Source organism: Rhipicephalus microplus, chromosome 3 (assembly GCF_043290135.1).
Source record: "Rhipicephalus microplus isolate Deutch F79 chromosome 3, USDA_Rmic, whole genome shotgun sequence".
NCBI classification, from domain to species: domain Eukaryota; kingdom Metazoa; phylum Arthropoda; class Arachnida; order Ixodida; family Ixodidae; genus Rhipicephalus; species Rhipicephalus microplus.
Genome location: NC_134702.1, coordinates 125,008,782 through 125,031,174, shown reverse-complemented (window position 1 = coordinate 125,031,174; position 22,393 = coordinate 125,008,782). Strand labels below are relative to the sequence as shown.

Sequence of the window (22,393 nt, the reverse complement as noted above, 5' to 3'; positions counted from 1 at the left end):
GTGAACTTGGTTGTTCATTGGTATTGTGAGCTGCATAGACACTGTATAAAGAAGCTATGTTTCACGCGTAGTAGCTACAGCAGCATACTAATTGCGCCCAATGTATTGTGTTGTGCTTTTCTTAAACTGTCTTTATTAGTAATCTGACAGAAGCAGAAAAAAAACACAGAACTTACCTTCTCATTGGTACAGATGGTCGTCTAACGGAGGTGTGCTTCGTCGTAAATTTCGGCTAGGGCAGCAAAGGTTCACCGGAGAGGAAGCCACTCTAAAGTACGGTGAACCCAGCGCATCAAAAGTTTGCTATGCCACTTGCTTGTCAAGCTTTCGCACCAAGCTTGAACTGATGCGGTGTGCGAGCTTCATCAAAACACTTCAAAGCACTGGAATCCGCAGTAAGTCATGGAGCACTCGCACGAAGAGTATACGCACATCCGAAGGCAGGTAATCCACTCGCTCATGCACGGAACGCAATACAGCACGGCACTGGTGAGTGCTCCTTTTGACACCACGCCCGCTTGTCCCGGCGCCACAGTAGCCGTTGCTGAACCGTTCGAAGACAGCTCCGTAGTAAACGCGCACCGTCATTGTCGAAAGGACGCAGCGGTGGCAGCCTACTTAATCGAGAAACGCCGTCAAAGTGAGACGGGCGCCGCCATGGACGCGATGCTGGCGCAAATATTTCACTCGAGGGACGATTCAAGGTAGCTCGATCGCTTCCTTGACAATCTCGAGGAAACGCTCAAGATTTTTTCAAGTGAAGGAAGCGTTTCAAGTGAAGGGCGGTTTGTGAATGGGAAAACGCCACTTAAGGAGCGTTTCGAGTGAAGGGTCGAGTGGAGGAGCGTTTGTGAATACGGGCCTCAGACTTTATAACAGTTTTGAGGAGCTCAGCGCAGCGACTATGCCAGGGCAAAGAGAGAGCCCTGACCACTCGAAGGCCAGAGGCGGGTTCTTGCGCATTTACTTTTTCCTATTTGATCAACTTATTGCGAGGAGGATCTCGTTTTCGTAGCCGAGGCAATATGAGAGGTGACAGTTACTCCCATTCCGAAGAACATGCGTTCATGCCGCAAGGCGCACAGCCAAAGTTAGACAAGGATTTTGAAGTTTTGCTGGACACCATGACGTGCTTTACACATCAATCGCAAACTCCGATCATGGTCACGTTCTACCGTCAGTAAGTACTCCCAACAATCCAATATAATTATCCCGGCTTCAGTGCGAACCCCTTGTACGAGCATCGCTAAAACAACTGGCATAGCATTAGAAATTAAAAAGCAAGACGCAAGCGGGCAATCAGAAGCAGCCTTGAAAGACTCGTAAGCGGCTTGCTGAATGTTCATAAACGGTCGCCTACCACGCCTAACACATGGGGTACTAGGCGAAGTACTCAACGGATTCCAAACAATCATCACATAGTGTCCGGGACACTCGGGGATTCCAGGAAACGAACGGGCGCATAACCACGCTCCCGAAACAGCGACCCGAGCTGACGACGCTCCGACTAAAATACCAAATGACAACAATCCGCATGAAATTCTGGAGCACAAGCGTCGCGAAAGACAAATATACGCGTCTCGGCATCCGTGGCTTGAATAAGGAGACGCTCGAAGATGCAGAAAAATAAACATCCATCCGCATTTGAGACTGTGGCACGCACTGTGGCCAGTGATGTACGCCGCTCATTGCCCATGGTGTGTAGGACGGTCATCTCTTCCATGCATTATGTGGGAATGCATGTCGAGGCCACAAAACATAAACTGTGCGTGTACATACCTTACTAAGGGAACCCGGGGAGGCCGCTCCTGCTCGAGCCGACTTAAAGACCTTGAAGGGTCTTTTAGATCAGGCTGAGCGTACAGTAATGACCACTGGAGTCATTGACTAGGGGCTCACCCTCACGGCTCCCTTGTCTCTCTTGTTTACTTTTTTAAGTATTTAAATTATCATCCGGTGACAAAACGCTTGCATGGTTTCACGCGGCTAACAGCGTCAAGTTACATGTAGGTGATATTGCACCTCAGTGGTTTACTGAATTTGTCGTGGTTTATCTGATGTAGTTGTAATGTGTGTACGTCATACTGCAGCATCAACACTGTATATTAAATGTAAGCTTGTATCACGCATCTGATGACAATACATAAAACTATGGAATAAGATTTGAAAGCAACGAATGAAGCACAAAAGAGAAGGTCTGTCTGTTGCCTGTAAAAGAACAGAAAAATACACCCTTTTCAAAGTAGGACAAGGGTTGCTGGTGATATACCAGTACTACCTCAACAAGGAACTACTTATCGATGATATTGGGAAAGAAAGTACACCCGACGATAATAGCTCGCTTCGAATGCAATTAAGTTACTTCATATCTCTTAGACTGTTCTCAAGGAAATCACAATTATCGTTGCGCTGTGTTATATCAATATTTGCAGAAAGGTTACCGGACGTACCTGTGGACCGGCTTTTCCCGTCTTGGATTAGGGCTTTGAGACTCGACACACATATGAAGTGGCTTGATCAGAAGACGACTCGATATGATCCTGCAGTGGTCAACGCTTTCTACTCCAACGAGCACAATGTCGTCGTCCTACCGTCTGCCATCCTGTCGCGCCCCTTCTTCTTTTCTCCAGATACGCGTCCTCTCAATTATGGGGGCGTTGGTGCGGTAAGAATCGCTTCCAATGAGACACCGATGATTACATTGCAAAGAATGCACGCCGTAGTGTGTTAGCTGCTGCTGCATGAAAGCCCGTGCTTCAAGCGAGAAAAAGTGCAGCACAAGTAGCGACCAATCGAGGACAGATGGCGTATTGTGTTGCAATCATTCTCCCTCTCTTCCTCTGCGCTGTAAATCTAAGCAACAGATATCGTAGCCTCGTATCAAAGCATACCCCTTTAGAGGAAGGTACATTTTAAAACGCGAGCTGCAATGAAAGACGCGCTTGGGACACACTGGTAAACACTTTTTTACTCTTTTAGGTATCAGTATAGCATCTCTGAAATTCATTTGCTCACGAAGATTGGAATAAATACAACTCAGTGGCCACACCTTCTGAGCATTACCATAGTGTCAAAATATTATAGTATAGTATAGTATAGTATAGTATAGTATAGTATAGCCATTTCGCCTATAATACTATAGTATTAGACATGTCGCCTATAAAGCATGGTTATTATTAGGCTTGCTGAGAGTCTAACTATAGCACATGTATATACACGGTTTATAGGTTATTTTTGTCGCAACCAAAGGCACTGAACCTTTCAATGATACTCGCCCAAAAATAGTGCGGAGCTTTAGAAGACCACCTAGAGTACAACGACCAAAAATTTAGAAGTGTGTACTTATTTCGCGTTTGCGCATGGTAGAGAATTTTGTCTTTAGTAGTGTGATGTCAGTCACGTGCGGTGCCATACCGCAAGATGTTTATATATTCCTTTGATTGATTTATTTAGTATCGCTGGCCCAAGTCGAGATTCCAGGCATGGCTATTTTGAACTGATTTGGCCACTCTTTAGGGTCGGGGTTATAGAAGAAACGTCTGTGATACTTTGCTTTTGCTCGCTATGTTTTCGTTTCCTTGAATGAAGCCAAATGATCTATATCTGGTGATATCACTGCCACTGTTTTTCAAAATTACGTGTTAAATCACGATAGCGAAAGGTTGTTTTGAGCTCGAAAAACGAATTTGTCACTTGAGCTACACGGAGAGTGAACCTTATGCGAACAGCGTAGGCCCAATACGTGTCATGTATTTAGTAGAATGTTCACGTCCCATTTTCTCCATGACGTTTGGAAGTGCAGTAGTAATCTCATTATCATATTGACCAGAAGTTTTTCCTATTGTCGCTGAGTCAGGTTTATTTCTGATTATTGTACACCTCACATCGTGTCTTTTTTTTTACTTCACTTACTTAATTATTACTCAGTAATAGGTATGGTGATATGGAGCGTTTAACGTTTCAAAGCCACCATTTATTATCAGAGACATCATAGTAAAGGGCTTCAGAAATTTCGACCACCTGGCGTTCTTTTACGTGCACCCAAATCTGAGAACACGGGTGAACAGCACTTTTGCGTTCATTGAAAATGCAGCCACCACAACCGGAATTAGATCACGCGACCTGTGGGTCAGTAGCCGAGTACGTATAGCCACCAGACGACCACGGCGGGCCCAGTAATAGGCATTTGATGTCATCTCTAACCAAAGTCCTTCATCAAACAATATTGATTCTCTATTATTCTATACTCTATTAAAATATACTCTATTGTTGGGTATATTTTTACACTGTCTAAATACTGGCCGAAATGTATCTTGCTCCACAGTCTGGTTGCTGGGATAAAAAAACAAAAGCGCAATAAATGCATGTTTTGAGATGACAGCCTTTAAAGCGAAAGAAGTGCTTGATTACAAAAGTAGAACGAAATAACGGCACACCGGGGAACGCTTTCAGTAGGCAATAGCAAAATACTTTTTCCCAGTATTGTTTTTTTTTCTTTTTGTAAGGAGACGTACGTCTTGCCTGGCAATTATCATTTTTGGGCATCTGTGCAGCCAAATATTAGTGAGGTAAACTGTCAACGCAGGAGAATGAAGTGTAGGTCGTGCATTGTGTACCGGCCTGTTCAAATTCCTTAAGCGTTTAGCATGCTGACCCAAGATTTACTGATACCACTGAAAGTGAGCATAAAATCAATAGTGGATATTTTCGATGTTTTGTGTCTCAACAAAACAGTTTTTGGAACGAACTGTCTAATTAAATTATATAACGGTTCCCTGGGGTTCCGAGTTTTCTTCTGAAGGCTATCAGCATGTAATTTGGGATTAGCTGGCTGCTGATAAATTGGCTTCGCTTCATGAAGAACAGATGTCAGAGGTGTTCCTTATGAGCGTGTACTTCACATTCAATTGGGCTTCTCTGAGCTTCTAACAGGTGTCAGCGTCTTCAGAGAAAATGGCTTTGCAGGAATTGATGACCGTCAATGGCATGTGAAATCGGGGACCAGGCGCCATTCTCTTGTCCTCCAAGCTGCCTAAATTTCTTGTGAAGGTCAAACCGTAATAATTTTGGAGCTTTATCAATGATGGAATCTATAAGATGTCCCTGTCCCGATTTCGATTTCGCGCCAGAAAGCTTGATGGCTCTGTTTTCTTTTTGGGCACGTTCAGATTGATAAACAAGACATTTTCTCTTTTGAATGTGCCCAGTGTGCTCACTCTTACAATCGGCAACCCCTCCACTCTGCTTTGGTGCATTAAATGCGAGAAATTACTTGCTGCGCAGAGTATGGGCGTGTCGCATGTCACCACACAGTTTTTAATTACGCCAAAATGCTGCAGATCTAATATTCCACAAAAAACTATATTTTTGATAGATATTCCTTACCTTGTCTCTTAATGAAAACAATTACTCAGTATCTCAAGCAAAGATACAGGTCAATGATCAGGATCAAAATGAATGCATGAAATTTGCACGTTTATTGTTATAGCCTGGCGCACGAAAACAAAAGGCTTCAAAGTACGTGGGTGTGACTACGGCAAAACTATCTCATGAAGATCCATGTAAACCTAAACGCTACTTAAAATCGTAATAAGAAGTGAATTACCAGAACAAAGAAAAGTGCTCCGGAACATGCGTGCTCTGTACGTATCGATACCTCAACTTGGACAACAGACCAGAGTCGAATTCTGTTGTGTTCCAACATTGTGTTCACACAATGTTGGAATCGGGTGGATTACAGTGAAAGTGGCTGCCGGTGTCTGTCTTGAATTATATGACGAGTCGGCGTCCAGTTTTGGTCTTCTGTCCTATATTTATCCAATGTGTTGTGCCTGATCGTCGGTTTGGATACCACAAATCTGATGCATACCTTGATGTCGATCAGGATAAAAAAATCACAAAAAAGTGTCCATGTTCTTGCTACCTCGTGACATTAGACAGTTGTAGTATACAGGGCTTAGCGGGATAGCGGGCTTACTGTGATTGCAGGATCGAAGTGCGCATGCGAAGACAAAAAACAATATTCGTGCGACTTACCATACGTGCGCTTTATTTTTTTCAGATTTATTGCTACCATGTGAGCATAGTGCACGTAGTGTACGTAAACATGCGGCGCTTTTAGACGCACGCGCGGAAGTGATTTTGGTGTAGTTACTTCGTAGCAAATTACTGTTTCAAATGGCTTTGCTTGCCTTCAGTTAAGTTCGATGACCGAGTATTACGAGTAAGGTAGCGTAATTTATAAGGTAGCTTCTTATTCCGAACGTCAATAGGCTGAACTAGAACGTTGTAAGCAAATCGACGACATAAAAGTCTGCGCGTTTGGTGCGTGGGTAATATTTATTTACTTTTATTATTACTGAAATAAACATTTAACGATTGTTAGCACGGCGACACAGGCAAATATTCTCAATTGCTTTCCCTTTTCACTGTTATTTACCTCATCAAGAATCGGATAGGTGATACTGCCATCCCAGTACGGGCACGTGAACCACGTAAACGCTGTCCACTAAACTATAAGAAGGCGTCTGCAAGTAACGTTCTCTGCTCGGTAACGCTATTGCCTTATCCCCAGCTGTCATGCTAACGGTAAACTATGCTTCATAAATAGAGGGAAAAGTGGAACAGGCATACCTCAGCAAGAAAGGCGTGGTTCCACATGTGGCTCCCCAAATATGTGTGTCCGCCCGCGAGAAGCACCTCGCTGAGAACAACAATGGCAGCATGGAGCAGTGGCCAGTGTAAGAAGCGTTGCTGGAACATCACAGTGCGACCTTCGAAAACCTTTGCTGGATGCTGTGCCCAGTATATTTGACGGTCTCCATATATAATTTTCTGGCGCATTTTCTGGTGCATATCTAATTTTCTAGGTCCAGGGCTCATTTGCCTACAGCGAAAAAGAAAACATAGACACTAGGTAATGCTCTGTTCATGTGTGTATCGAACCAAAACACCCGATGAAAGTAATTTTTTTTAGATGTGGGTGCTGGTGTAATAGGATTTCAGTTTGAAGTGGTAGTAATCAATTTGTAACCGTCGTTCAAAGCAGGTCTCGTTCTGACACACTTGATAGATGATAGATGACACTTGATAAAGACAGAGGTGTTTCCGAAGGCAGAGAATCACGAAAAAGTGGTTTAAAGAAAGTGGGTACTGAAGTGCAAAATGAACCCACAGGCTTCATCAGGCATTTACCTAAAGAAAGCAAAGAGTCTAAAGTAATCTTTTTTTTTTCGTCGATGTATTCAGCCCCTCTTCCCGACCTCCTCAGCAAAACTGCCTGCAAGTAAGATGGCTTTGCATTACGGTTGGAATTGAGCGCGATGCAAGCCCCTCGAATGTTTTTGCACTGCCTCTTAGATCGGCCCAACAGTCACAGAGGCAATGCAATAATACCATTTTATGTGATGCCATAATCACGTGAGTTCAGTATTTTTTTCTAAACTTTAGTTTACTAATAAATTTCCCAAATCTCTTTTCGAGTAGAAAGATGGAGGCGGCAATGTTTTATGCCTGTGTGCTCAGATTTGGGTGCACGTTAAAGAACCCCGGGTAGACGAAATTTCTGGAGCACTTCCTTCACTACGGCGTCTCTCATAATCATATGACGGTTTGGGACGTAAAACCCCACATATCAATCAATCAATCCATTCGAGTGGTGGAAGGATAGTGTGGAAGCCTGCGCGAGAAGCCTCAAGTACCTAGTTTGGCTGCTTCCCAGCTTTTCAGCATACATAATATTACATCATGTCACATGTCGAATGTGGTACGCTTACGTACAACATCAATAATGTGATTTTTAAACTTCTTTCTGCCAACCAAGGGTAAACACTTGTGAGAGGACACAACAGTGTAAGACCAAGACATCGAAGCAAGGGAATGTATACCGAAGAAGCAGTTTTAACAAGCCTACATATACTGGCAGAACAATTATGGTGGCAGGTTTAATGGCGTGAGTGAAAGCTCCAAAACGATACCAGAATAAGTAGTAAAGCACGAAATAAAAAATTGTTCATCGCCATAGGAATTGATAAAACACGAAAGTAAAGCGTGTCCTTGCAGAAGTAGTTTCGCATATAATGATTTAACCGTGCTTGTACCATACCCATTGGCGTTTGAAAGCTACATCATCGCTTAACGATGACGTATCCACGCTGACGCATGTCTATACATCCCTACGACTAACGTCCATCGTAAATATTGAAAAAAGCCACGCATATTCACAGAGTGCATGATGATAAGTGGGGCGAAGCTTCCGTCAGTCCGTCCGAGCTTCCGTCCGTCCGTTCATTCTTGCTTTTGTCCATCCGTGCGGCCACTCGTCTGTGCGTCCTTCTCTTCGTCCATGAGTCGGTCCATTCTCCGTCCATGTGTTCGTGCGTCCATCCGTCCGTCCATATGTCCATCCGGCCGTCCATCTGTCCATGCGTTCGTCCGTTCATCTATCCACGCGTCGACCTGTGCATCCGTTCATTCTTCCGTGCGTCCGTTCCTTCTTGCATCTGTCTGTCTGTCCGTCCATCTGTCCATTCGTCTGTTCATCTTGTGAACACTCGAAGCACCACCCGCCGTCTCACATTTTTGCATCATTTATTAATCATAGAGAAGTACTGCCAATCCGCAATCATTCCAGGGACTAAACGAGAGGTGGTACGGCCCGACTAGAGGAGCGGCACGCGCGCAATCTCTTGCGGCATGCGTTTCGTGTCTAGTTCTCACTTTTCACCACCTTAGCACTGCGCCCAACCCTCAATAAACCTTGCTAAAACCAATGAGGTTACGTCCAGCGAGTTTTACGGTGCATCCTTTTATGGTCAGATAGTGCTCAAAGTACGTGCTTCTGTTACTAGTTTTTTTTTAGTAAGCACCAAATTCAAGACAAAGTTTATTGGAGATTAAGTCACCAATACTCGCCTCTGTACGTTGTTTCATTAGAAAATACCCTTTTATTTATTATTAACATGCGCGTGCTTTCTTCTCAATTCATAAGAGGGTGTGCATGTCACTAGCCTAATCCGACAATGGACGTGGTTTACCTACTACTATTACTACTACTAATAATACTGTGGACATTTTGTAGTTCCAAACCAAGATGTCATAATAATACTACTACTAGTACATACATCACGGACGCACGTCCCACGGCTTAACGAGCTTCGCTCCAAGAATCCTTGAGGTCATATGCACTTGTGGAAGCTGTAGAAGTTGTGGTGAGAGGGAAACCAGAGAAAGCAATGTGGTAGCCAAAAGAGCGTGACTTATCGGACGCCAAACTTGGCCTAAGGTCGCCTACTAGCGGCATTGAACACTAAGGCACACAAAAGGTAAACTCAACGTACGTCGTGTCTTCTGGTTGGCCGGGCATATGTGAATAACACGTAGCTACATCAAGGGGAAACAAAAACGTTTGAGAGGTTCCAGAGCTATGATCGGTATGAATCGATACTATGGGCGACGTCAGCACTCGCGGTAAGGTCACCACTTGGGGGTGTGTTAACGTTTTGACGAAATTACACTTCTGCTTTTTCAAACACACCAAATGGAACGTACTCTCAGAATGGACCTGTTGAAGGAACTAATCGGCGATGCCACCGTGATATGCATTACTGCACCTATGAAGAATGGTGTGGTAGAGGACAGTGGTAGATATAGGCGTTTCCAGAGGTGAAGCTCCTTAGGGTTGAGGTCATTCCCTCCTCCATTCGTATGTATGTGGTATGTATGTAGGCCCCTCTATTTGTTCAATTGCACACTAGATGGTGTTGGGTGTATATATTCTTGCCAAGCAAGAAAAACACAATAAACAGTCATTGCCAACATTGATGTATGCAGTTGATATAGTAATAATAGCCGACAACAAGAGAGATCATCAGGGATTGATAGACATTTGTGGTAATGAGCAAGATAGGTTAAATTTGAAGTTCAGCAAGGAAAAATTGGTAGTCGTGATTTTTAATGAGAACAAAGGCAGTGAGCATAACATACGGGAAGCCATGCTAGAAAACGTGGATGAATACAAATACTTGGGCGTACGGATAAATAACGGGGCTTAGTATCTAAGTGTGCACGAAAGATACGTAATGACTAAGGGCACCAGGAATGCAGCTGTAATGAAAAATATGGCACTGTGGAACTCCAATAGGTATGGCTTTGTGAGAGGGATTCGAAAAGGTGTCATGGTCCCGGGTTTGACGTTCGGCAATGCGGTCTTGTGCATGAAATTAGTAGTTCAAACAACAATAGAAATTAAACAACGTGGCATAGGTAGACTTGCTTGGGGGGCACACTGGAATACCCAAATCAGGGGGTACAGGGAGACATGGGATGGACATTGTTTCAGTGCAGGGAAGCTAGCAGCAATTTAGAATTTGAGGAGCGATTAAAAAAAGTGGGAGAGGAGCGTTGGGCTAGGAAAGTTTTCAGTTACTTGTACATGAAAAATGTCGGTACTAAATGAAGTAAACGAACTCGAAAATAGTCGAGCAAGTATTTAGACAACAGGAGAATACCAAGCCAAAAGGAAACATTGGTTAAGAAGAACTTGAACGAAAAGGAGAGAGACATGCATGGAAGATGGGAATGGTTATGAAATCATGACTGAGACCTACCCAGCTTTCAAACAATAAATTGCAAGGAAAAGGTATATGATGATTCTCGAGGTAGTTCGCTGCTCTTCAAGACTAGAACGGGGGTATTGCGGTCCAAGACGTACCGGTCAAAATACGAAAGCACAGACACGGTATATAGTGCGAGTGGAGAGGAGGAGGACCCGCCGAACATTTGATAAAGTTTTGTAAAGGGCTCCACCCTAAAGTCAAAAATACTGGCGCCAAAATTATCAACGCATTGGAGTTTAGGGACAGTTCAGGCAAAATAGGCTTTAAATGGGTATAAACACCCTAGAGGCGCAAATGTATTTAATGTAATAACAATCGAGGCGCGAATGTAATTCAATCCTTAAACACACAGTGATAGTACCTAATGTATGGCTAGGTGGCGTGAGCCACCGCCCGACGTAAAGGCCACAGCCGGATACATCCACCCAACCATCTATCCTTGGAAATGATGTCACTAGATGGCGTCAGTAGTTTTCCTCTAGTTGCTGATCTAATGGATTGTGTTGTTATAAAAAATTCACAGCATATCCATGGAGTCAATGATGATAAGTGGGGCGAAGCGTCCGTTCGTCCGATGTGTCATCAACGGACGGACAGACAGACAGACAATTGGATGTGTGGTTGGACAGTTGGACAGAGAGCAGGACAGGCGACGGATGTACAGACAGACCGACAGACAGACGGACGGACAGATGGATGGACAGACAGACGATCGATTGGACGGATGGCCGGACTGACGAACAGACAGCAGGATGGACGACTAATGTACAGACAGACAGACAGACAGACAGACAGACAGACGGACGGATGGACGGACGGACGGACGGACGGACGGATTGATGGATGGATGAATGGACGGATGGACGGATGGATGGATGGATGGATGGATGGATGGATGAATGGATAAATGGATGGATGGATGGATGGATGGACGGACGGACGGACGGAAGGACGGGCGGTTGGATGGACGGACGGACGGATGGACAGATGAACGGATGGATGGTTGGATGGATGGATGAATGAATGGATGGATGGATGGATGGATGGATGGATGGATGGATGGATGGATGGACGGACGGACGGACGGACGGACGGACGCTTCACCGCACTCTTCATCGTACTCTCCGTTGACGTGCTGTGAATATTTTAAAGCGCACAAAATATGGGAACATGCATTCAATAATTTTAAGGATGTTATATTCATGCGGGATGTATTGCAGTGGACTTCAATGATAGATTTACCTCTTAATACACATGGAGTGCACTTTTTTGCTTTTTATAATTTCGCTCAAGATTTCAGGTTACAATTTTAATTGGTCTACGTTGTAAACACTGTGATGATGGAGTACGATCTATTCATGAGGGTTTTGAAAAAAAATTATAGTCCAACTGCACGATGTGTATAAGACGAATGAATGTGATGAAGCTGTGATTCTTTGCTTGATGTATTAACGTGTTTGAAATGGGTATGATGTATCATTGTTAGATGATGTTGTGCAGTAGTCAAGAAGGCAATAAAAAGAAAAAGTGACCGTGGTGCAGTGGATATCATGCCCTGCACCTGTTGCTGCGGACCGTGAGGTCATGAGTACAACTCCGGTTGACGAAACTTCTTTTTTTATCTTGTTATTGCGCATCTTTAACGTCACTTTCGTGACGAAAACACGTCACTGAAATCTTGAAAGACTCCGGCATAAACCCTGTCTTGTTAAAAATTAATATGAAATTGGGCTGCTTATTGTAAGACACTGATTCCTCGGTTACGTTTCACCAATAAACGAAATTTCAGGGGCAACACACAACACTGCAAGGTGACAGAATAGGCATGCTGGTCACCTACAAAGTTATAATATGGCGTCTTGCATTGGCAGATTCGAAGCACGACCGGTAGTATTTTTTCTGCTTCATACGGAGCAAGTCTACTTCATCGACAGATTGAGAGTGATCCCTGCATGTTCCAATGGAAGATCGGGAGCAGCTCCGTCGTGAGGTCCACTCCATGGAGCAACTTTTTCTACTCCGCAAAAATTGGTGGATTGGACCTTGCCTTGAAGCGGGGCCAACTTTAGTGCGCCAACCTCCGCCGGTCTCGTCGGTTGCGCCTCGCGTAGAAGCCAACCCCATTCGGTAACGTTGGTAGGAGCTTACGTTTTGCTAGCGTAGCATCGCTGTGCGCAGCGTACCCACTCATGCAAGAAGAGAGACGCGCGCATCGCTTTCCCTTCTGACCCTGGCATTAGTTCCAGAGGGAGCGCGTGTGTTTCAATGGTAATTTGCCTCTCGTTGCCCTCCGCCAGAGTAGAGTGCCCCTGCGCAGAGTTTGTTGGCCATTCCGAATCTGTCAATCGATGACACCAATAGCGTAGCAGGTTACCGAAATGTTGTCATTTCTTAATGCTCTCCACAACAAATACCAATTGTGATCTCGAATAGTCATAAACCTAACCCAGAGATACGCAATGTTTCTACTTGTAGGAACTAGGCTACAGTGAGCAGAATTATGCTTTTTGTTGTGTTTTATTTATTTTTTTCGAATTGTTACAAAAATGTTGAGATGCGTGCCTTTTTCTTAGTACATCATGTTTTCCGTATGACGTTTTATAATTATTACCGGCGTCACTGTGTATGTGTGATGCTATTTATGTTGCATTTGGTGCGAATTGTTCTGCATGCTCAATCCTGTCCAAGCCCTCGTAAACTGGTCACCAGTACGTAATAAATAACATAATTAAATAAATATGAATTATTCAACCGGATTTGAATCGCTAGAAACACTAGATACAAGCTTATGCAGCGAATATTAGGCGCCTTTTTTATAGGAAGGCTTCGTAATATGAAGAACGTTGATGGCAGCCAAGTGGTAAGCATTGAATCGAAGGAAAAAAATCTTGAAATGGGTTGTTCGCGCTTGATTAAGGTTTTCGATGAGCTCTGATGAAATGACACACGTACTCACTGATTTCTTTTGATTTTACATAATTAATTTGTTGCAAATAGTTTATACAATTGTATGTTTAAACTCATGCAGGTAATAGGACATGAAATAATGCACGGCTACGACGTCACTGGTATTACCATAGACGACGAGAAGAAAAAAAGAAAGTGGGTTTCCCCAAACTTCCTAAAGACGTACACTGATAAAGCCTACTGCTTATGGGAATCCTATGAAGATGCTGTGAGTATATGCACCGTTGACACGAAAGTCGATATACGCCGTGCAGCCTAAAAACCAGTTTCCTGTTCAACGAAATTCTAATCAGATGCAAAGGAAGATACTGCTTTCTATACCAAGCATACGTAGAATAAATAGAAACTACCTTAGCAAGACTACTGAAATATTAATGCTTATCATTTCTGACTTCTGAATCAGTACTGCTTTTATTAATATTACAATTTTTTCAATTGTAATAAATCAAAGTACTTTTAGCCGGGTCAAGCAAATTTACTGCTTTTTGGGCTTGAAAGCATGCTCAATTCACAGTGATTGATGTCAAGATGCTTCGTAGCGGAGCAGGCGTCAGGTATTCTACACAAAAAGCGTAAGCTAGGACGACAAATGAAAATGTAGTAGTCCAGGGACACAGTAGACCAGAGATGTTTACCAAAGTTGCTTGTTGATTCCCCCAACCGGCTCTTTGGGCTGGTTGGTTGAAGTGCTTGTTAATAGGGATTGCGGCGCTAGCATGAGGCTTCTGTTACGCTTTTTTTTTCAGTACTGTTGTTTTGGCGCTGCAACCACTATTAACATAAACTGGCCCATACAATGACTTAGAAAGATGGGGGGGGGGGGGGGGGCATTGTGATAAACCATCGCCCTCCTTGATGGAGAACCATGCATTCAAATACAAGAATTCATGGACAAAGACATCATCACTGAAGGTCAAACGTGCATTATAGATTGAAGTGATTCATAAAACCACTAAATTTTCGAGGACAATGAACATAGCTTATAAAATGCCTGACATGTTACGGGAAAGTTCTACAAGCAACTCGGGGGAAAAAGACGCCGAAATCTACCTAATAGTAGCAGAACAGGCAACTCTGTGGCCCATTCAATTCGACAAACACAATCTCTTGGAAAAAAAACTCGTCAATGTTTGTACAGGTACAACGATCTAATTTAGGTGCGTTGCCCGACAACAACTACTTCATAAGCAACTTTGCCTAGGGCATTCAACGCTACCCAGAATTGCTAGCAATCGCCATTGAAGTGCCTGCCTCAAGTTAGCCTACATCAGCGGACACCATCCACAGCTGGGTAATGCTTTGGCAGCATTGATAATTGCTAACCATCCAAGGCAGCCGGTATTACAACACCACCCAGAATAATGAAACGCGTTCGTCTACCTCACCTAAATATTAGTCAATTGGGTTTACGTGGCAAAGCAATTGAAACTATTGGAAACAAGTCACAACGTGCCAAGCCACAGGCTGTAAATGATGCAGGTAAATGCTTTATATACACTTACATAAGTTTAAGTGAATTTACCAATAATACCCTTGCCATTGCTTACAGCTGAGGCATCATAAAAGGGATGTGAAGGTGAATGACAAGATTGACTCCGAGAACCTGGCGGACTTCGTAGGCATGGTGACGTCGTACGCAGCCATGAAGTTGTTGCCGGAACACGAAGGCCGCGTAAATTTGGCTGGCCTCAACATGACGGCTGAGCGAATGTTTTTCATTAACTATTGTTTGCAATCGTGCGCGAATTACGAAATTCCCACGTCTCGCTATGCCCCGCAAAGATCGCGGTGCATAGTGCCCCTGATGAACATGCCTGATTTCTCGGCTGCGTTTGGATGCGAGCTTGGGACACCCATGAACCCGGAACGCAAGTGTCATTTCTGGTAGAGACCAGTATGTTGTGACAATAAATGCACAAGCACCACACCTATATTTCATAATTCATTTTGCCAACAAGCGGTGTGTAATAAATGCAACGTAAAGTTACACAATGAATGAATGAATGAATAAATGAATGAATGAATGAATGAATGAATGAATGAATGAATGAATGAATGAATGAATGAATGAACTATAGGAAAGCCGCGCCGGAAGAGAAGCGCAGCACATCCCTTCCAACGTGGTGGGGAGAGAGGAGATTGACCCCTGTACTGTTCCATGCACTCACTTTCAAGATTGATAGCGGCGCCTCAAGTGACGTCTCGAAGGTTTCGGACCCATTTTCGCAAGTACCTGAACGCTGCAGCTCCTCACTGGGTGTGTTCAGGATCACCCAATGGCTTGACATTGCCCCTTCTTCGAGTCGTCACAACTTCAACTATCTCAGGGGAGGGTTGTTTAAAAAAGACGAGATGGCAGTCTCCGGGCATGGTCTTATTTGGTATGAATTACAAACTCATAGGAAGGATAATAAAAGTTCCGCATATTTGTTCTCTAAAACGTTGCAGCTGAATTCGAGAAAGATGCGATGACATATAGGATATTTGAAAGTGTTGCGCGTGGCAAGTATGGTGTTATCAAGAACTGCCAATCAGTGAAATTGCGGCATTCTACTCATTCGCTCATAGGGTAACTGAACGTGTGAATCACCTCGTTACAGCAGGCAAGAAGAGTTGGTACATGAAATGTTTACATTTCGTTTATGTTACGGACAACTGAAAAACACATTTTTACGCACCCCTATACTTACTTTTTTATGGCATGCGGCTCAATTTGATCAAAGGGGTCATTTCACTCACTTGCCTCACATGCGAAAATTATCACAGCATCTCCACGGAGTGAAGGATGATAACAAGGCGAAGCTCCAGAAGGTAAACCGTCAATGCCTCGTGAATTTTGTCCAGGCCTTCATCAAATACGTGAGAAGCACTGAATGTATACACACCGTAATTTTATACGTTAATGATAGTGAGGTGTGACTTTCGTTCGGCTTTAACTTAACTGCTTTGTGGGGAGTAAAGTGGAGATACAGCGGGTTTTAGATCGGCCGTGGTAGAAAGCTTGCAAAGACAGGTTCCTCGGATAGAAGTTGGTTGTTTGTGATCGTCCGATCTGCATCTGAGAGAATATTGAGATGCCGTGAGCGAGCGTGTGCTGCCGCAGCTTCCCAAGCCCTCCAATCTGCCGCCCTGTCTGCGTCGCCCATACTCGAAGCGTGCTGACTGCCAAGCGAAATGGGAACTGCGCCAAGAGCCATTTGAACCATTTGAAGCTTTAGCCCGTAGCAGTCGCCTATCACACTAGCACGCAGCGGCGCGAGTGCATTCATTCAGTGAGAGCGCAGATGCGCTGTCTAGTAATCTCCTATCACACTAAAGTACGCGTCTTCTACAGATTGCAGTGGAGCCAGCGCCGCAACACCATCTAGTGAGCACTCTGAGTACTAGGGGTGGCTACGATGTACGACGACTTATTGGGCTACACCCTAAGGAACTTTGCCCCTAAAAGCATTGTACAGCTATCATCAAGTGTCACGAGGCTTAGTCACATTCTAGCAGGTGAACTTGTGGTGAATTTGTGCACGGCATTTGCTCGATTTCTAAAGTTTGTGATGCGTCATGTCTGCGTGGTGCGGCCCTTGTACACCTGAATTTACGGAACTCGTGACACGCAAAATGTAGCGCCGTACTGCCATCGGTGTTATTGCGTTTCTAAATGGACAAATTTCCACGAGTGTTCTGGCAGCGAAGCAGTGGAGGAAGAAGGTGATAAGGACAACATAGGGGTCACATTATGGTTCATGAACGTAATATTTTTTTTGTTATGATTCGTGGCAAGCGTTCCAAGAATTTCATCTCTGTTATAAAATTTTTGCAGCACTTATATCATCAGCAGGGCAACGCTATATGAAGAGGACTATGTGTAGGCATCTCTCCTCGGCGCCTTTCGGAAAGGGTGCTATTACCGGTGACGGGAAAGACAGCATGCAAATGGTTTACTTTCTGTGATTATGACACTCTTGTCACGTGCCCATGACATAAGACGTAACCTCGAAGGAGATCCGAAAGGCTATCTCGACTATGGCGTCCACTATATTTATAATATTATACTGCAAGCCCCACTTCCGCTATAACAGGGGTATTAAAAACATATACACATACATCAGAATTAGGCACTTCCTTTACAAATAAATAAAGCATATGATAGTCCCGCAACATTTCAAGAAATAGTCATAGCACTTGTACGTGTCACTTACGAGTCACTCAAAATAAATGGAACCCTCGAGTAGTCTCTTTTAGGATCGTGTTAATTATGCCTAAACATTTCTTTTCTATAGGTTCTATTCTCCCCTTGAAACCTTGTAGGCGGCCGTGCCATGGCTTTGTTCATCTACTTTATAGTGTTACTCAACGTCACCACGGCATCATGGCACTCGTATGGTGCGACCACCACAACGCGTCGTGTACCCTGCATGAAGTTTTCTAGAAGTTAGAATTTTTTTCTTTTATTCACAATCACCTGTGTCGGTTGAACACTCTCTGCTGCAAAAGGCTCTTATTTCATTACCTAAAAATTATTCGTTGCCTTGGCAAATATGTTCTTTTTTGCAGTTTCGCACCACGAATACATCGTCAAGCGTTCTTATAGCATTGTAAGTTGGTCCTGCAAAATAAGCATGTAGATGGGATGGTCAGGAAAGGGATACTGACAACAGGCTATTGCCTCGGTAGCTAGGCACTTTTATTTTCGATAGATTCGTCTGAATTTTTTAGCAGCTTCTAGGTGTATGAATGGGTAATTCTCAGTTTCTCTGAAAACCAACTTGCACTATTTGTGTTTCTATGATCACGTGCTTTTGGTTATTAAACGACTTCTTCGCATGCTGAAAGCACTTTTGGCGTCTATCCATCTATCTATCTATCTATCTATCTATCTATCTATCTATCTATCTATCTATCTATCTATCTATCTATCTATCTATCTATCTATCTATCTATCTATCTATCTATCTATCTATCTATCTATCTAGCTAGCTAGCTAGCTAGCTAGCTAGCTGCCTATGTCTCTGGGTGCTCTCGTGATCACCCCCTCAACTTGGGTTACACCAAAATTAATACGGGAGGGTAAGACAGTTTCTGAGTAAACTCGCTGGTTATGGCAGGCATGATGACCCAACCTTGTCGCGTGCGTCGTCAAACACATGCCAGAGACAGTGGCACATACCGGCGGGCGGATATCCGCCACTGGTACGCGGGTATGTGCCACAGGAAGAATGACATTTATTATCTACTCAGGAACGGCGAGAACACACATGGGTAACTTTAACGCTTGATCACCTGTTAAGAAAAAGCTGTCCTATGCGGCATTGACCAGACGATTGCAAATAATGAATGTAAGTGTCGCAGCAGGAATCTAATCCTAGCATTATGCATGGCAATGAAGTATTCTACGCCAGAGCCACGCCAGGCCTCAGATACACTTTTCAATTAGACCTAAATGTTCGTGTAACGTCAATTCCGGCTGCAGTACTGGCTATTAATTTAATAAACATTACACATATACTCCCATCTTACAGCCCTCATGTCGGGCTGAAGTACGTTGTACTTAGGCGCCATTCACTGAAGTTCATTTGTGTATCAGTGTTGAGGGCTACCATCCTCTTGCACACGAGCTCTAACACTAGCGCTTCATATCAGCTTACCACTTTTGGTGCTGCTACCATCCATGTTGCTGTTGGTATCGTTACGAAACTGTGAACAGCTGCTAATGTAAGACATATGGCGCTGTTCAACGTGTGTGTGTGCGTCGATTTTAGCGCCACTTGATAACGTCTCGTTATCATCAGCATCCTTCAGCATCCTTCGCATAACGGTGATACCCGAGGTACGTGCGATCTGCCGCTTTTTTCAATAACTCGCCTATCTGCTGCCAAATGGTAGCTTCCTCGTTACCTCAAAGGGCAGAGTAACGACTCGAGGAAGGCGATGTACCCGGGCTGTAGTCACAAACCAGGTGGCATAATTGTGCAAATAAGAAGCTTTCTTTTGGATTAAACCATGCGGGTTTCTTTGTCACTTCCCGCTACAAATTGGTGGTTGCCATTTCGGCTTCCTTAACACAAACACATGGTTTACATTTATTGACGTTTTCCAAGCGCGTCAGTGTAGCCTAGTGACTATTAGTGGAAATTTGGTGGGCACCGTGTTGAAACCTTGTGCTGCAAAAGAATATTTGCAGACAACCCGGAAGGACTATGCTCTCACTGTAGCAGCACGAAAATGCTTTGGCAAGTGCAGTACTTCAGGTGAAACATAAGAAGAGACTGAAGTCAACAGACTTGAAGCTGAAGCAGATACTCCTATCACTCGTAACAACTTATGTACACTTAAAACGAGCACACTTAGTCGCGAGTGTCATTTTCGTGCGGTCACACGAGCAAATTGAGTGTCACTGGCTGCAAAGCACACCTGCCGGCAAGTGCGTTCCACAACCTCACTTCGCTGCGACGAAGTGTGTAGCCTCACCAGTGGCTTCCACAGAATAGCATGTTTTCTATAGCGGCACTCGTACCGTTTTCAAACTATTGTTTTCGTTAAAACGGATACTGATATATATTAAAACAAGTCATAATTCAACAAAAGTTCTTGCTGCTCTTACTCTTGGGCAGTTTGCGGCCACGTCCGCTAGGGGAATGCAGCTGCATATGCTGTGCAATGGCTGCGTCCGTCGCGTTGCTTACTTCCAGGCACACTTGCAGATGTGTAGGCAAGTCGTTCTCTAGTCGTTTACGAGGACCTGTGCCACTGGTGCTACTTCAATGAGGACAACGTGGTCCGGCGATGAGATACAGGTGCAAGTGTAACAAACATATATTCCGCTACAAACAGACAATTGCCACTGTCATCATTTCGAAAGTACACTTCGCTATCTCGTGTAAGAGCGAACCACCAAAATTATACCTTGTGAGCATAAGTACACTCGCTCGAAGTGCACTTAAGTCGCCACGTGCGACAGGGGTATGACATTTGAGTTTATTTCAGGCCGGGAAGCTCAGTTGCTCACGAGAACAGCTAAAAGGTGAGAAGAGCTTTACAACGCGTCGCTGCCTCTGCAGACCTCAAAATTGTACTGAAATAGCACAAGGCTGAGTGTGAAGAGTGCAATGTTAACAAAAAATAAAGCATAAATGAAGGTCACTAGATATAACTCTGATGCTTAAAAGCGCCCAAATAAAGTACAGAATTTGCCCAGATAATATAATAAAAATTAGTATGCGCAAATAACAATCGACTGGCGCCTCATTCGAAATGAGATCGTACATACCTAAATACAAGATGCATCGTGTTAGTTTCATGAATGATATCATGCAGCACTGCTCGTGTTCAGCAAGCCTTCTTTATGAAGTTGAGCAGTACACACCCAAATACAAGATGCATCATGTTAGTTTCATGAATGATATCATGCAGCACTGCTCGTGTTCAGCAAGCCTTCTTTATGCAGTTGAGCAGTACACACCCAAATACAAGATGCATCATGTTAGTTTCATGAATGATATCATGCAGCACTGCTCGTGTTCAGCGAGCCTTCTTTATGCAGTTGAGCGAGCACCCTAATTGTTGATAATTAACGTGACATGCTGGTGCCGCTTTGGTATATCGTGCGGGACCTTAGATTCGTCTACAACATATAAATTGTTTCCTTGAGCATTCACGATTACAACGATGCTGTGTGTGGCACGGTAAAACCAGAGCTTGTTCGTATTATGTGGTTTATTCGCTTCTATTTCAGACGAAATAAACTTCTTTCACTTATTCACTCATACTAAATAAACTAAAGTTGTACTGTGCACGTGCCACATAGTTTTGAGAGATTCCGTCATTCCAAGACGGCCAACTGAAACCGCGGAAGATAACACAAGAGTACTTAACCTTAATTTATATTTTTCGTCATACATGAGGAAAAATTGCGAAAGACAATTCTATGCTCTTCGGGGTAGGCAGAGTGATATTGAAAACCGAGGCTACATGTTTCACAATGACTGAGTAACTATCTGCTCGGAGGGCGGTAATTTATAATAAACACATTCAAAGTAATTTCATTAGCACCAACTTTTTTACCCGAATCTAAATACTGCCTATCTATGACATTCTTTTCTTTGTTCCCCTATCGCTCGTGGCTCCTACTCACTTTCAAGGACTGGTCAAGAATTAGGTGGTTTTACAAAATTGTCTGCACTTTTAAAACAATGGATGGTATGCAATACAAAGAAAACATATTAGCGACGAAATTGTGGTGCTTCAGCTATAGCGTATATTTGTTAAAATAGAAAAGTACTTTTTTCATTTAGAGCAGCATCCTGAAATTTGATACGTATACAATTTTGTAGACATGGTACGATAGTAATCCTGATTAATTAGTCAACAAATTATTTTCATCCCTAGTATCAGACCTTTTCTCCTTCTCTGGTAGCTGATACCGAATTCAGGGGATTGGCTTAGTAGTATTTATTTTTTTCACATTTTCTTTACTATCCTACTTTTATGAACTAAAACTAATATAGCGAATACACATATGGATAATGATTGATAAAATATTTGATAGATGAAAAGTTTAGCTAGATATTTTTCAGACTTATTAACAAATTCTTTATTAGCGATGCCGGCACACCTAATTCTGATAATTCGGATATTTGAAGACCCGGATTTCGAACAGGACGTACTAAGATTTTTTCCTCACTGACGTGAAGCAGTGACATAATAGAAAGTACTTTTACTAGTTTTCGCCTCATTACAAAAGAGACATAGATGAGAAATCGTTCACCTGCTCTATGCAGGTAAAAATCGAGACGTAACGTGGCAACGAAATTTCG

General features: G+C 43.5%; 1 protein-coding gene across 1 annotated transcript in view; it reads left to right on the top strand.

Moving 5' to 3' along the window:
• Positions 1-22,393, top strand: part of LOC142802945 (uncharacterized) — a 52,146-nt gene that overhangs the window by 11,453 nt on the left and 18,300 nt on the right. The window contains exons 2-5 of the mRNA XM_075888029.1: positions 2,433-2,665; positions 13,645-13,791; positions 15,133-15,451; positions 18,135-18,175. Of these exons, the coding sequence (XP_075744144.1) occupies positions 2,433-2,665; positions 13,645-13,791; positions 15,133-15,451; positions 18,135-18,175 (740 nt within the window). The remainder of the gene's footprint in view (positions 1-2,432; positions 2,666-13,644; positions 13,792-15,132; positions 15,452-18,134; positions 18,176-22,393) is intronic.